The sequence below is a fragment of the Symphalangus syndactylus genome, chromosome 1, assembly GCF_028878055.3.
Source record: "Symphalangus syndactylus isolate Jambi chromosome 1, NHGRI_mSymSyn1-v2.1_pri, whole genome shotgun sequence".
NCBI lineage: Eukaryota > Metazoa > Chordata > Mammalia > Primates > Hylobatidae > Symphalangus > Symphalangus syndactylus.
In genome coordinates this window covers 153,562,764-153,576,654 of record NC_072423.2, presented here as the reverse complement: position 1 = coordinate 153,576,654, position 13,891 = coordinate 153,562,764, and the positions used below count along the sequence as shown (strand labels likewise).

At 40.7% G+C, this 13,891-nt stretch overlaps 2 protein-coding genes across 15 annotated transcripts in view; one reads left to right on the top strand and one right to left on the bottom strand.

Moving 5' to 3' along the window:
• Positions 1 to 13,891, top strand: part of MCPH1 (microcephalin 1) — a 243,065-nt gene that overhangs the window by 120,886 nt on the left and 108,288 nt on the right. The gene's annotated exons all lie outside the window — the stretch shown is intronic.
• Positions 1 to 13,891, bottom strand: part of ANGPT2 (angiopoietin 2) — a 61,935-nt gene that overhangs the window by 22,113 nt on the left and 25,931 nt on the right. For 2 of the 4 annotated variants that reach the window (XM_055289137.2, XM_055289143.2), the window contains exons 2-3: positions 7,172 to 7,327; positions 2,082 to 2,203 (exon numbers count right to left, since the gene is read on the bottom strand). In XM_055289137.2, the coding sequence (XP_055145112.1) occupies positions 2,082 to 2,203; positions 7,172 to 7,327 (278 nt within the window). The remainder of the gene's footprint in view (positions 1 to 2,081; positions 2,204 to 7,171; positions 7,328 to 13,891) is intronic. The other 2 variants (XM_055289150.2, XM_055289158.2) reach the window with 1 other exon arrangement.

The following is a 13,891-nucleotide window of genomic DNA, read 5'->3' as shown; positions in this document are numbered from 1 at the left end:
CAAACTCCTGGGCTCAAGTGATCCACCTGCCTTAGCCACCCAAATAGGAGGGATTACAGGTGTGTGCCACCACGTCTGGCTAATTTTTTTATTTTTTTAGAAATGAGTTCTCATTATGTTGCCCTGGCTAGTCTCAAACTCCTGGCCTCAAGAAATCCTATCACTCTGGCTTCCCAAAGTGCTGGGATTATAGGCATAAGCCACTGTGTCTGGCTTGAATCTATTCTATAAAGAAAGCAATCGCACTTTTGGGGAATTATAAAAGATTATTTAAAATGTGGTTTGTCCAATGTGAAATACCATTTGCATATTTTTGTAGTGATATTCTTGCAAATAAAATCATAGGCCAGTCAGAATTTAAGGTAGAAAACACAGCATGCAGAACTCATACAGCTGTAAAATCATCAACACTATTTTCTTTTTTTATTATTTGTAGCTGTTGATGAAAAAAACCTTTTTTTTTCATTTCATATCTGTGGCAAAAAATATGATTTCTACTATGATTGGACAAATATGTGCAAAGATGATATTTGGGGGACATAATTGACCCAAATTGGTAGTTTTAGCATTGTAGCAAGCTGCATTTGAAACCCAAGTGGGGAAACAGTATTCAGTATTAGGGTTTGTTCTACAAACTGGACATATCCTAGGTTTGTCACGGACATCATTGTATAACAGGCAAGAGAAAAGTAATCTCCAGCTCCCATGTGTTCCAGGAATCGCTGCAGCATTTTGAAGAGATCATTACTAAGTAAGACTGTTTGAAGAAAACGAGGCCGGGTACGGTGGCTCACGCCTGTAATCCCAGCACTTTAGGAGGCTGCGGTGGGCAGACGGCTTAAATTCAGGAGTTTGAGACGAGCCTGGGCAACATGACAAAACCTCGTCTCTACTAAAAAAAAAAAAAAAATACAAAAAATCAGCTGGGTGTGTGACACATGGCTGTAGTCCCAGCTACTCAGGAGGCTGACATGGGAGGATCACCTGAGCCCAGGAGGTTGAGGATGCAGTAAGCTGAGATGGCACCACTGCACTCCAGCCAGGGCACCAGAGTGAGACCCTGTCTCAAAAAAAAAAAAACACAGAAAAGAAAATGAAATTAGCAAGATTGTTATATCTCAATGATTGGTCTCAAATGTTCATTTACTATTTGTAGAGGAGAAGTCTGAAACATGAAATAAAAATATTTGAATTTTAAAAATCTATTTGCTTTTCAAAACCCTAAATCAAAAATGACTTAAACTTGGTATCCAAAGGACAGAAAGAATTATTTCAGCTTAGTTCCTGATTAGCAGTAAAGAACAATTATTGAATAAGAAGTTTATCATTTTTGGTTAAGAATAAAGAATTATTTAAATTGTCAAATAGGATATATTGTTATGGCCATGTTCCATGTTGTATATACATGTCTTGATTAAAAACAAGGAAATAGGCACACCAAGTATATGCATAAAATTATCCTCTTTTGTCCCAAGTGGAACAGACCTATGAAAACAGTCCCCACCTGTCACCTACAATTTTTTTTTCTATTGTCGATCTTGAGATTTTTCTATATTTTCTTTAAATATTAATATAATCATGTTTAATATTTTTGGTTTTATCATGTGTTTGAAGAGGAAGCATCAGATCATAAAATGTGCATTGGCTTACAGTATAAGTGTAGCTTTCATACTATAGTGCATTCTGCATTGAACGAAGCTAAGTCCCCAAGGGCAAAGGATCTTGGTCAAGTTAATACTGAAATAAAATGCCTGGGCCAGTGGTTCTTTCACTCCACAACACTAGCTGTATTTTTAAAACAGATTAGGATGTATAATACTGAGGCAGGGTTTGGAGGATTACTGTAAGAGGATCTTTAAGGGGCCAGGGAATGAAAGGTAAAATCTAGGACTGTGTTAGGAGATCTGTGCCTGTGCAGGAATTTTCTCCAAGCCCTCTCCCTTCTCCTCCCTCATGAGGTTTCTGACCCTTACACTAGACATGAAGAAACTCACCATTCTGATAATTCATCATTTGAGACCGACTTTCCTATCTGGAAACTGTGCAATTCTGAATTATAAATGTTTTAGTACTGTTATTACCTGTTCTTATCTTGCAATTTGTTTATTTCACTGGTCTGGTCCAAAATCTGTTTTTCCAATTTGTTTGTTGAGAGAGAGTGTTCCAAGAGCTGAAGTTCAAGTCTCGTGGTCTGATTTAATACCTAAATGTAACAAAATGAAGTTCCCGTTAATTATTTTTTAATTAGTTTAACTTTCCAACTTTCTTTTCATTAAAGTACCCAAGCTACAGGAAAACATAACCAAAACATTATTTTATGTATTAACCCAAGTATCTTATTTTGGCATATTTTTCATTTTCAGAAAAGGCTCAGTGTCTTAGATCACATCTGAGTGTGTTAAACCTTTTTACTCTTTTTCCCTCGTCTCTATTTTTTTTTTTTTTTTTTTTTTGAAATGAAGTCTCGCTCCATTGCCCAGGGTGGAGTGCAGTGGCATGATCTCGGCTCACTGCAACCTCCGCTGCCCGGGTTGAAGCAATTCTCCTGCCTCAGTCTCCCCAGTAGCTGGGATTACAGGTGCGTACCACCATAGCCAGCTAATTTTTTATATTTTTGGTACAGATGGGGTTTCACCATGTTAGCCAGGCTGGTCTGCAACTCCTGACCTCAAGTGATTGACCTGCCTCGGCCTCCCAAAGTGCTGGGATTACAGGCATTAGCCACTGCACCTGGCTGTTATGCCTCTATTTTGGAAAGTGGTTAGTAGTTCTTGACAATGGGGTTTATGTCAAATAATAAATGTTATTTTTCTAGTCTACCATATTTTATTTCATACAATGAGATAAGTAGGAGTATAAAATGGTCATATTTCATATGTCAAAAGTATTTTCCCTTTGCTGAAAACAAAATGCTATTCTCATATTTATTCGTCATTAGACAGAGATCGGAAGTCACATGCTTCCATTATATAAAAATATAGATAATTTTTAGCCTGGCATTTCCTCATTTGTCACCACTTGTTTAGACTTTTTTTTCTTCTTGCCATTTCTCCTTCCTGTTTTAAAACCTGTTTGAACCAATCAAAGCCATATAACGTGAGTGTGAAGCGGAGTCTCAGCCTTGCTGTGCGGGCCTTTGTGACCTACTGTGTGGCATGAGCAGTGCCGTTCTCCTGTGGATTCTCTAGCGCCTGGCTGCCCTTCAGCAGGAAGAATCGATTACTCACTTCCTCCATGTCATGCTTATTCAGGATGTGATATCACATGCAAATGTCAGTCAGCATTGTTGCCAAGGAACCGGGGACCTTGGAAGAATCATTGTTTGCTGGTGTCTTTATGTCATTTGCAGGAGCCTTGGCTGGCCCACAGCGTGGGTTTGAGGGATGGTCTTATCCTTAGAGCTGGTTTAGTTCTTATCACAAAAAGTCTTCTGTGAGAACATAGTCCTTGGCCAACATAAGGTTTTGTTTGCGTTTTAGTATTGACACGTGGAATACAGATTTGGCCTACATCTTCTTTGAGTCCAAACATTCTATGTTGGTTATTTCTTTTTTTTTTTTTTTGAGACGGAGTCTCGCCCTGTCGCCCAGGCTGGAGTGTAGTGGCGCAATCTCGGCTCACTGCAAGCTCCGCCTCCCGGGTTCGCGCCATTCTCCTGCCTCAGCCTCTCCGAGTAGCTGGGACTACAGGCGCCCGCCACCACGCCCGGCTAATTTTTTGTCTTTTTTTAGTAGAGACGGGGTTTCACTGTGGTCTCGATCTCCTGACCTCGTGATCCGCCCGCCTCGGCCTCCCAAAGTGCTGGGATTACAAGCGTGAGCCACCACGCCCGGCCCTATGTTGGTTATTTCTAAAAGGAACTGGAAAACAGTGTTTCCTATTTAATTGATAAGGGTTATAAAATGAGTAAAATTTGGTGGGGAGGCAGGGAAGGATAGCATATAAGTCGTGATTGGCCCAATAGTAATTGTAACCGTTTTTCACATCACTTTTCTGGAGAGCATCAAACCGCTGGACCAGCCTGAAGGCCTCCATCTGCAGGGGACTGTAAATTACCCAGTCCAGGTAATGATCTGTCATTCCCTTTAAGATACGAAACCTCCAGCCAACCATCGTTGCTCAATTTGATCGTCTCTCATTCTGACGGGCTTGGAGAATCTTGCTTCTAATCAGAAATTTTCATATTTGAATTTAAGTCTATTTCACAAAATCAGTAACTGCTCAGCAAATGCCTTCAAACAGAGTGGGTACATAATTCAGTCTCTTTGTGGCCTTCCTTAAACTCAGCCATTTTTCTTTTTTTTTGAGACAGGGTCTCACTCTGTTGCCCGGGCTGGAGTGTGGTGGTACCATATCCATTCACTACAGACTCTGCCTCCCAGGCTCAAGCATTTCTTGTGCCTCACCAAGCCTCCCAAGTAACTGGGTCTACAAGTGTACACAAGCATGCCCGGCTAATTTTTTTTTTTTTTTAGTAGAGATGAGGTTTCACCGTGTTGCTCAAGCTGGTCTTGAACTCCTGAGCTCATGCGATCCACCCACCTTGGCCTCTCAAAGTGCTAGGATTATAGATCTGAGCAAGTGTGCCCAGCTGGCTCAGCCATTTTCATGTGTTCAGTTGGGTTTTACATGGAAAAACTGTTTACTTTCCGTCTGTTTTCTTATTTTCCTGTTATCCTGGATAACATGATATCTAGTTTCACAATAGGCGTTTTTTTTTTTAAACCATATGACCCAACACAAGTACATTAAATGCTATGAAGTCTCTGACCTGTATAGGATGTAGCAAGGTTTGCATTGCTGCTCTGTCCTAACACTTTTTCATTACTATTATTATTTTTTATTTGTTTAATTTTTTGCCAAGCTCCCATGCTTGGATGTATTGTTTTAAAATATAAGAAATGTTATATTTTAAAAATGCTTATGGGACATTTTTTGGATGAGCTATTAAATTACCCATCAGTCTTACTATCAAAAGGTGGGGCATGTGATTTAATCATTACTAATTTATTTTAATAGATTGGTGCAGTTTTGCCATTGAAAGTAATGGTGACCAGGCACGGTGGCTCACGCCTGTAATCCCAGCAGTTTGGGAGGCCAAGGCAGGTGGATCACCTGAGGTCAGGAGTTCAAGACCAGCCTGGCCAACATGGTGAAACCCTGTCTCTACTAAAAATACAGAAAATTAGCCAGGTGTGGTAGCCTGCGCCTGTAATCCCAGCTACGCGGGAGGCTGAGGCACGAGAATCGCTTGAACCCAGGAGATGGAGGTTGCAGTGAGTCGAGATCACACCATTGCACTCCAACCTGGGCAACACAGTGAGACTCCGTCTCAAAAAAAAAAACAGTAATGGCAAAACCTGCAGTTACTTTTGGTCCAACCTAATAATAATTGACTGTAGATATGTGTTGATATATTGACTTTTAAATCTTTTGTTTTTTTGACTTCCTAGGATTTAAATTTTTAGTACCTTATGTTCCATTATGTAAAATATTTATGTATGTTTTTCCTGAACTGTTCTGATATTGTGGAAAGACCTGGTAATCAAGTAATTTGTTATTCTGTTCTCTTATCTGAAAGTATTTTGTTTGTCTATCATTTGGCTACTGTTTTCTCTTACCTCATCCAACCATTTGTGGGAAGACAATGAAAGAACAGCTGTGTCCTTCTAGAATGAGTCTTACGAGAGTGGCAGGGCTTATGGCATCTCCCGTCTCATGTCCTGTCCTGGCTGACGTCTAGCATTTCTTGATCCTTTTAGCTGAAGTAGCATTTAGGAATAATATGGAGTGGGGATTGTTTCGCTTAAATTTGCTCTGTTTTTAAAAGCATTCCTTATAGCCCAGAGTAGGAAGGCACTGACTTCAAAAGCATGTAAAGAAGCCAGGATGAGGAGTCAGAAAGCGGGCTTGGCCGCTGAGACTCACGACCACCGGCTTGAGCTTGGAGCGTCTGCATTTGTACTGCTAATAGCAGCTTTTCCCTTTCCCACCCAGGCCGTTCGCTGGAGCATGACTCTGGGTGAATTTTCTTCTTTTGAAATTTTCATATTTTGCTGTTATTTTACTAGTTTCTTTCCTTCCTTTCTTTTCTTTTCTTTTTTCTTTTCTTCTCTTCTCTTTTCTTTTCTTTGCTTTTTTTTGAGTTGAAGTCTCACTCTGTTGCCCAGGCTGGAGTGCAGTGGCACGATCTCAACTCACTGCAGCCTTTGCCTTCTGGGTTGAAGCAATTCTTCTGCCTTAGCCTCTCAAGTAGCTGGGATTGGAGATGCCTGCCACCACGCCTGGCTAATTTTTTTGTATTTTTTAGTAGAGACGGGTTTTCGCCATGTTGGCCAGGCTGATCTTGAACTCCGTACCTCAGGTGATCCACCCATCTCGGCCTCCCAAAGTGCTGGGATTGCAGGCGTGAGCTACTGTGCCTGGCCACTAGTTTACTATTTCATAGTCTTCTTTCTGTTACTATTAATCACTAGCTCATAGAATCTCACAGTGGAAAGGGAACTTAGCAATCACTTGTTTGGCCCAACCCTTTATATTATTTGAGGCCCAGAAAAGGTGAGTGCCTCATTCTGATTCATTTATTTGGTTAGTGGTGGACCTGGAACCATGGCAGCGCGCAGGGCTCTTGCTCGGGCATGCACCATCTTTTCTGTGGCCAGACGCTTCTCACTGTCCCGCTTGTCTCCTTCTCCATAAACTCATTCCGCAGGCTGTGTTAGCGGTTGAGATTCAGGTTTTGTCTTAACTCAAGAGTTAGATTTAAGGCCAGAGCTTCTAGCTGTCTGCTTCAGTGCTTTTCGTTTCTCAAATGTTCAAAGACTTTAGGGCTTAGAAATGGAACATGATCCCCAGAGTCCGGAAAGCACCAGAGAGACAGAGGGGGGTATTCATCTTGCAGTGGTCAGGGATGCATGGCATGAAAATGACTCAGATGTCTTCAGTAGATAGAACACATGAAATTTAACCTCAGTATTAAAAACAAAAACAGATTTACTGATTTTAAATTCATAACCAGCCGTACATCCTTAATTGCTTATCAATTCATTCCTTTTCTCCTGTGGTGGTGCTTTCTTTAGTTTCCCGTGCCTTCATTGAGGAAGCTCCTGACGTGACTGAATGCTAGTCTCTAGCTGCGGGGACACTGTGTGCTTTATGTGGCATTACTTACTTGGGCTTCCACATCAGTTAACTTCCGCGTTTGCTCCGCTGTTTGGTTCAACAGGTTTGTCCCTATTTCTATCATCACAGCCGTCTGGTTCTGTACTGCATTCTGCTGTATCTCCACCATTTCTTTTTTCATGTTGTCCTGGATATAATTCTCAAGCTAGAAAAGAACAGTGTTAGAAGGCAGTCATTAGTCAAATGACCGGAAACCTGATTCCTAAATGTTTGTCATCTCCTCCCTATCTTTAAAAAAAAAAAAAATCTATTAAAAGACTTGTACCTTGCCTTCGTTTTGGAATCTTGCTATTTTTTTTTTATCATTAGCAGGAAAATACAGTGTGATTTTATTTTTTTTATTTTTTTATTTTTTTTGAGATGGAGTCTTGCTCTGTCGCCCAGGCTGGAGTGCAGTGGCGCAATCTCGGCTCACTGCAAGCTCCGCCTCCCGGGTTCACGCCATTCTCCTGCCTCAGCCTCTCCGAGTAGCTGGGACTACAGGCGCCCGCCACCACGCCCGGCTAATTTTTTGTATTTTTTTAGTGGAGACGGGGTTTCACTGTGGTCTCGATCTCCTGACCTCGTGATCCGCCAGCCTCGGCCTCCCAAAGTGCTGGGATTACAAGCGTGAGCCACCGCGCCCGGCCGATTTTATTTTTATGCAAAATCTGGCAACTTAGTCACATCATGTAAAGGAGCGAGACAAGCTACTGTTTCTTCTGTGTTCCTCTGGAAGTCCACGTCGTGGTGGGCCACAGAGGGTGGCGAGGGCAGCCACAGGGACTGCTGGGTGCTGCCGCTGTGGGGTGTGTCTGTACTTCCCAGCTGCAACTCTGACCATGCAGTGCAGGAAATGATAATTTGATACAAAGAAGCATCACTGTTTCTCTCACATTCTAGACTTTGGTTTGTCCACATAGACTTGAGAAGACCCTCTAAGACAGTGTATAAGTAGAGGAGCACCCTTTTGATTTTCCTCTTAACCCACAGAATCACCACTCAGTTCCACATTCTGTGGGGTCTTCCCCACCTTCCTCCGTATTGAGTTCATTCAAACTATTAAATTTTTCCTAACATGTATGCGTTTTTCACAATTTTGTCATTTCATGTATCAAGCAAACTTTTAATCCCACCTTGGTCTGTTTATCACCTAACGTGCAATGGGCTGGTTCTTCTCTCCCTCAGTTACTAAAGATAATGATCATGCCAACTAATTTTAGCATTAACTGGAACACAAGAGAAGGAAGAAGCTCATTTCACTGCCGTTGGTATAGCTCTCCCTGTCTATGGCAGTAAAATTATATGATTATGTATAACTGCAAGACAACTCAGTATGTGGGAAGAGCCTTTGGGCTTGGAGCCAGGGAAGCCTGCCCTCTGCTTTATAGCCTTGGTTCTAAGAAAGTTGCTTAACCTTTTGGGACCCTAGTTTCCTCATATGTAAAATAGGATTTCTAGTTGGTCATAGGAGTGCTTTTAAAGTCATTGTGTATGCGTAATTCCAGATACTTAACATTTAATTTCCTTGCTTCTTCTTCTTCTTTTTTTTTTTTAATAATCTAATGTTAGGAACCATTATTCCATTCACTGGTCCAAAGTATCAGGTTGTGAGTGCAGAAACCATGTTTTCTTCCTTTTCACATGGTGTAACAAACATTTTTTATTACATTGAATAATTGAAAGATGATTATACAACTGATTCTGGTGCCTTCCTTTAAAAACTTAGAATTCTTTATAGAGAAACCATTCATGGAGTCAGTCATTAGACATGGTTTCCCCCAAAATGTTAACCACTAAATAATTCTGTGCTTTCTGTCTTTAAGAGTAGGAAAATAGGGTGGGAAGGGTAGAGTTTCTCTCTTAGAGCTTCTTTGTTGATGCATTTCATAGATTGTGTCTTGTGACTGGAATCAGGTGGTTTTAATATTAGGCTGGAACTATAAGTTTACTGTTTCCGATGCCCCCTGCCATCGACTCTGCCTCACTTCTCTGAGCTCGCAGCTTCCTACATGCCCCTCAGCCTGGTCACTAAGGCTCCCTCCCTGGCAGTTGTTCTCCCATGGATATTGGATGGGTCAGATGAGCAGGATGCATGAGAGGCACAGTCAGCCCTCTATCTGCGGCCTCCACATCTACGGATTCAACCACACCATCAAAATACTAAAAAATAATAATAATAACAATACAACAATAAAAAACAAAAGTTGCAAAACAATACAGTATAGCAACTATTTGCATGGCACTGACATTGTGTTAGGTATTCTAAGTAACCTCGAGATGATTTAGAGTATATGAGAGGATGTGCATAGGTTATATGCAGATGCTACCCTGTTTTACGGAAGAGTGTTGAGCATCATGGATTTTGGTATTCTCGGGGATCTTGGAATCAGTCCCCCACAGATATCAAGGGACAGTTGTACTAGAGCTCCAAGCATGTGTAAAATCATTTTGTTGAAATGTTACTGAAGCCATCCATCTGCCTCAGCCTCCCAAAGTGCTGGGACTACGAGCGTGAGCCACCACATCGGCTGAAGCCTTTACTTTTCCATATGAATCAAAACAGAGTAGACCACTATTTAAAAAAATTAAAAAATTTAAAAAAATTTAAAAAATAAAAAATCAGTCACTAATACCCGGCAGGCCAGCAACCATCTCTATTATAGGCTTCATAAAATGTGAAGAATCTGAAATCTTATTAACCCTTTCTCAGAGTTAGCTCAGGCTTTTTAGTGTGTGTGATCTTTCTTAATTCAGTCTTTCTCTTTCCTCCCCTGCCTTTATAAAACTGTAAGTTTTGTGATTGAAATAAACTATTTAAAAGAAGCCATAAATAGCAGTTCGTAATTCTCCCCTCCGCTCATCGCCATGGGAGTAATGGAATTTTTGAGGTTGTGGTTAAAGCTGTGTGTCACCCAGAGGCACTGTCTTAGTTACTCCTCACACCGCCCCAGCCAAGATAATATTTAAAAAGTTTCATTCCGGGAGGCTTGGAACTATAGAGATAGACTCCAGCTGGAGTTTAGTTTAGGCCCATACTCAGAAATAATAATTTACAAAGTGGTATAAATAAAAAATCTTAACCTCCTTCTTGATTTCAGTACTTAAGAGCTAAATAAAAATTATTGTCTTTTGTCACTCTGAATCATACAACCAGAGAGGGAAAATGAATCCTCTAATACTGCCTTCCCCCATTTCTAGAGCTACTGAGTCAGATGTGGTTGCAACTTTCCAGAGATATGAGAGGATTGTTTATAATTGAAAAATTAAAGTCAAATTCCAATTTCAAATTAAACTTAGGAACTTTGAAAGACATACAGGCCCAATTTTAAAAAATAAAATTTCTTAACCTGCCATATTGTTTTCTAAACATAAAAACAATAGAATGCAAGATCCTTTTAAAATTGCTACTTTTTAGCTGTTCGGGATGACAAAGTATAGGTACATGGTGGGTGAGATACTATGTGTCCGTGTCTGTTAATCTTACATAAAAGCAAATTACGAATACACATGATGTGTGTATATACAGATATATATATATAGCGTATGTGTATATAGTGTCTATAAATATATACAGCTCTTGAAGCATGTATCATTGAAATAAAAGAAAATTCTGTATGATATTGACTGCAATTAGTTGAAATCTTTGGGAGAAAAGAATGGAACAGAAACAAAAATGTCCAGTAGTAGATATTTTGTGTTGATTTCAAAAGATATTTAAGCCAGTCGTGATGGCTCATGCCTGTAATCCCAGCACTTTGGGAGGCCAGGCAGGAGGATTGCTTGCTCTCAGGAGTTTGAGACCAGACTGAGTAACATGGTGAAACCCATCTCTACAAAAAATACAAAAAAAAAAAATTAGCTTGGCGTGGTGGCACATACCTGTAGTCTCAGGTACTGGGGATGCTGAGGTGGGAGGACTGCCTGAGCCCAGAAGATCAAGGTTGCAGTGAGCCATGATCGTGCCAGTGCACTGCAGCTTAGGCGACAGAGGGAGACTTTGTCTCAAAAAAAAAAATTAAAATTAAAAATAAAAACACTTATGTTCCTACTCTTGAAGTCATTAAATTAAGGTTTTAAGAGAAATATATGATGCGACAGTCAGGTACTCTTTAAAAACAAGGAAGAATACTGTATATTTAGCCCCAGAAACACTAGCAACAGGAACAGCCACAGTAATGGTAGTTAGTGTTTCTTGGTTGCCGGCACTGTCTGTGCTATTTGGGAATCGCTGTCTCCTAATTCCAGGCGCTTCACATCAGCACAGGTGGATGCAGTGCTGAGCACTGGAATGACCCTCAGCAAAATGTTAGTTCAACCCAGAGGCCGCTTCATACTTTTCCAGCCTTTTAAGAGCCAAAAGTGATATATCTCAAAATTGGCTTGAGTATGCCTTCCAGGCTTCACAGTGCCTTAAGAAAACAGACAGACCACCCACCCCTCGGTGGAGGGCCATTTTTACCAGCAGAAAAGCCCAGAATTAAGGATGACCAATGCCAATTCTATGTTCTGGGAGCATCCTGACAAAAGAATCTGTGTTTTCTTCCAAAGATTAGTAGTAATTTCTAGAGATACAGAAAGACTATGGATGTCCATCATATAGCATAAAAATGAACATTTCCAAATAAAGATCTCCCATTTAATGTAGCCTTTCCATAAATCACCACATATTAAGGATAATGAGAACAAACCTAGAAACAAAGCCATCTGGCTCATCCACGTGGATAGATAGACCTTGAAATTTCCCTGTCTCTTGACCTTGATGAATTAGTTGTTTCCTAGTTTATTGTCCTAGAATGTCTTTCTGTTTAGTGTCTCTCTTATTTTTGCTGGCTGTGACTTAAACCCAGAAATATAGAAACCTGCCCAGAAATATGAAATTCCGTTCTAAGTATAAGGAAGTCTTAGTACCAGAAAAAAAAAAACCAACCCAGTAAATAAGCCATCCTCCACTGGCAGCACCAAACTCCACTTGTGTATGGAGAATGTTTCCCATCCCTGTCATCTGCCCCGAACTGCTCTCATCAAAACAGTTCCAAGATACTTGAACCTCCCGTGGGAGGGGACCCGGCTCTTTCCAATTTCACATGCGTAGCATGTGAAACATATTCATGTTTTGCAGGAATGTTTGCCATCGCCTTCATATCTGAAGAGGATTATGCCATGAGCGTGATCTGTGGGCACACGTGTCTGAATAGGTCCCGCTGTACATATGTGCGAGGACAGTGTGTGTTCATTTTGTCCTCTTCTTGATGGTTGACACACGCGGCAAAGTGTGGGGCCTTGGACTGTTCTTCCTTTCTCAGAACTCAAGTGAGTTATGCGAGTTTAACGTTGAGAGCCACAGCGATCCTTCTAGCTGCATGGTTTGCTGCTCAGTGTTATTTGATTTGCTGAAAGAGTTGCACCCTACCCATAGTCTTTAAAACTTGGCAACACATCGAAGCTCAAGCAACCAGAATGAAATATTTTAACGCAATATATATATATATATGTTTACACTAATATATATATATGTATATTTTAGTACAAAATGTGTTCTGAAGTTTTTTATTACTCCCACAACGTTTTGAATGATCAAATTTGACAGGAAAAATAGGTCCATTTGTGAGGCAACTATGGCAGATTGATTACACATTTAAAAGTTTATCTGGCTCTCTTCCTTCTCACCAAGATTGTCATCATTATTTTTTATACCAAAAGAAAAGTAATCTTGAAATTGGCTCAGTAAAGGAAAACATAGATAATACATGAAAACTATCCCCAACTTGGAGATTCTGATGTTGATTTCTCACCAACTGTAGATGCTGGTTGAGAGATCTTTTCTATTTAAATAAAATTCAATGTCCTTAGACCTTTTTATTAATTAGTTTTTGTCCATCTGAGTGACCTAAGGTGGACAAAAACTAATTCATTAGAGGGTCTAAGGACCTTGAATTTTCTAGTAAATTAACAAATAATTTGAGATTTCCTTGGAAACATTTTACTGTTGCCCATTTCAATTTAGAAGTAGGATTTTGCAACCATCTCTCACACACACATACACGTTTTTCTATCCCAATGATCCATCTATCTTCCCACCCAGCCCTTCCATTTTTCTGGTAAACCCTTGAATTTTTCTAGTAAATTCACAAATAATTTGAGATTTCCTTGGAAACATTTTACTGTTGCCCACTTCTGTTTAGAAATAAGATATTGCAATCGTCTGTCTTACACACACACGTACACGTTTTCTACCCCCCATGATCCCGTCTTCCCGCCCAGGGTCCACTGTCCTCTCTCTGTCTCGCTGGCCACACATCCCCCAGCTGGTCTCCTTTCATCCCACTGTCAGAGTCAAGAAGCCACATGCAAAGCTGGTGACTGCAGCTCACTTTCTTCCCTTGCAAGTTTGCCTGAGGATAATGTCCAGATTCCTTCTATCTTAAGACATATGCCGATTCCTGACTGGCGCCCCGATCTTGTGGGCCTCAGACTTGGGCACGCACTGTCCTTGGCTGTCCCAGCTGTCCAGCGGCCTCATACCACGGCCGCCTTTGTATCTCCTCCTTGAGTCTTCTCTTGCTCCTCAGGTCCCACCATCCCCCATTGCATGCCCTCAGCAAAGATACTCGTTTTGTGTTTCATTTTGATACCAAAACCATTTTGTATTTATGTCGCTTCGTTTTAAATCTCCACAGACAATAGGTTAATGTTCTTGCTTTCTTGGTGAAGAGTGAATAGAATCCTG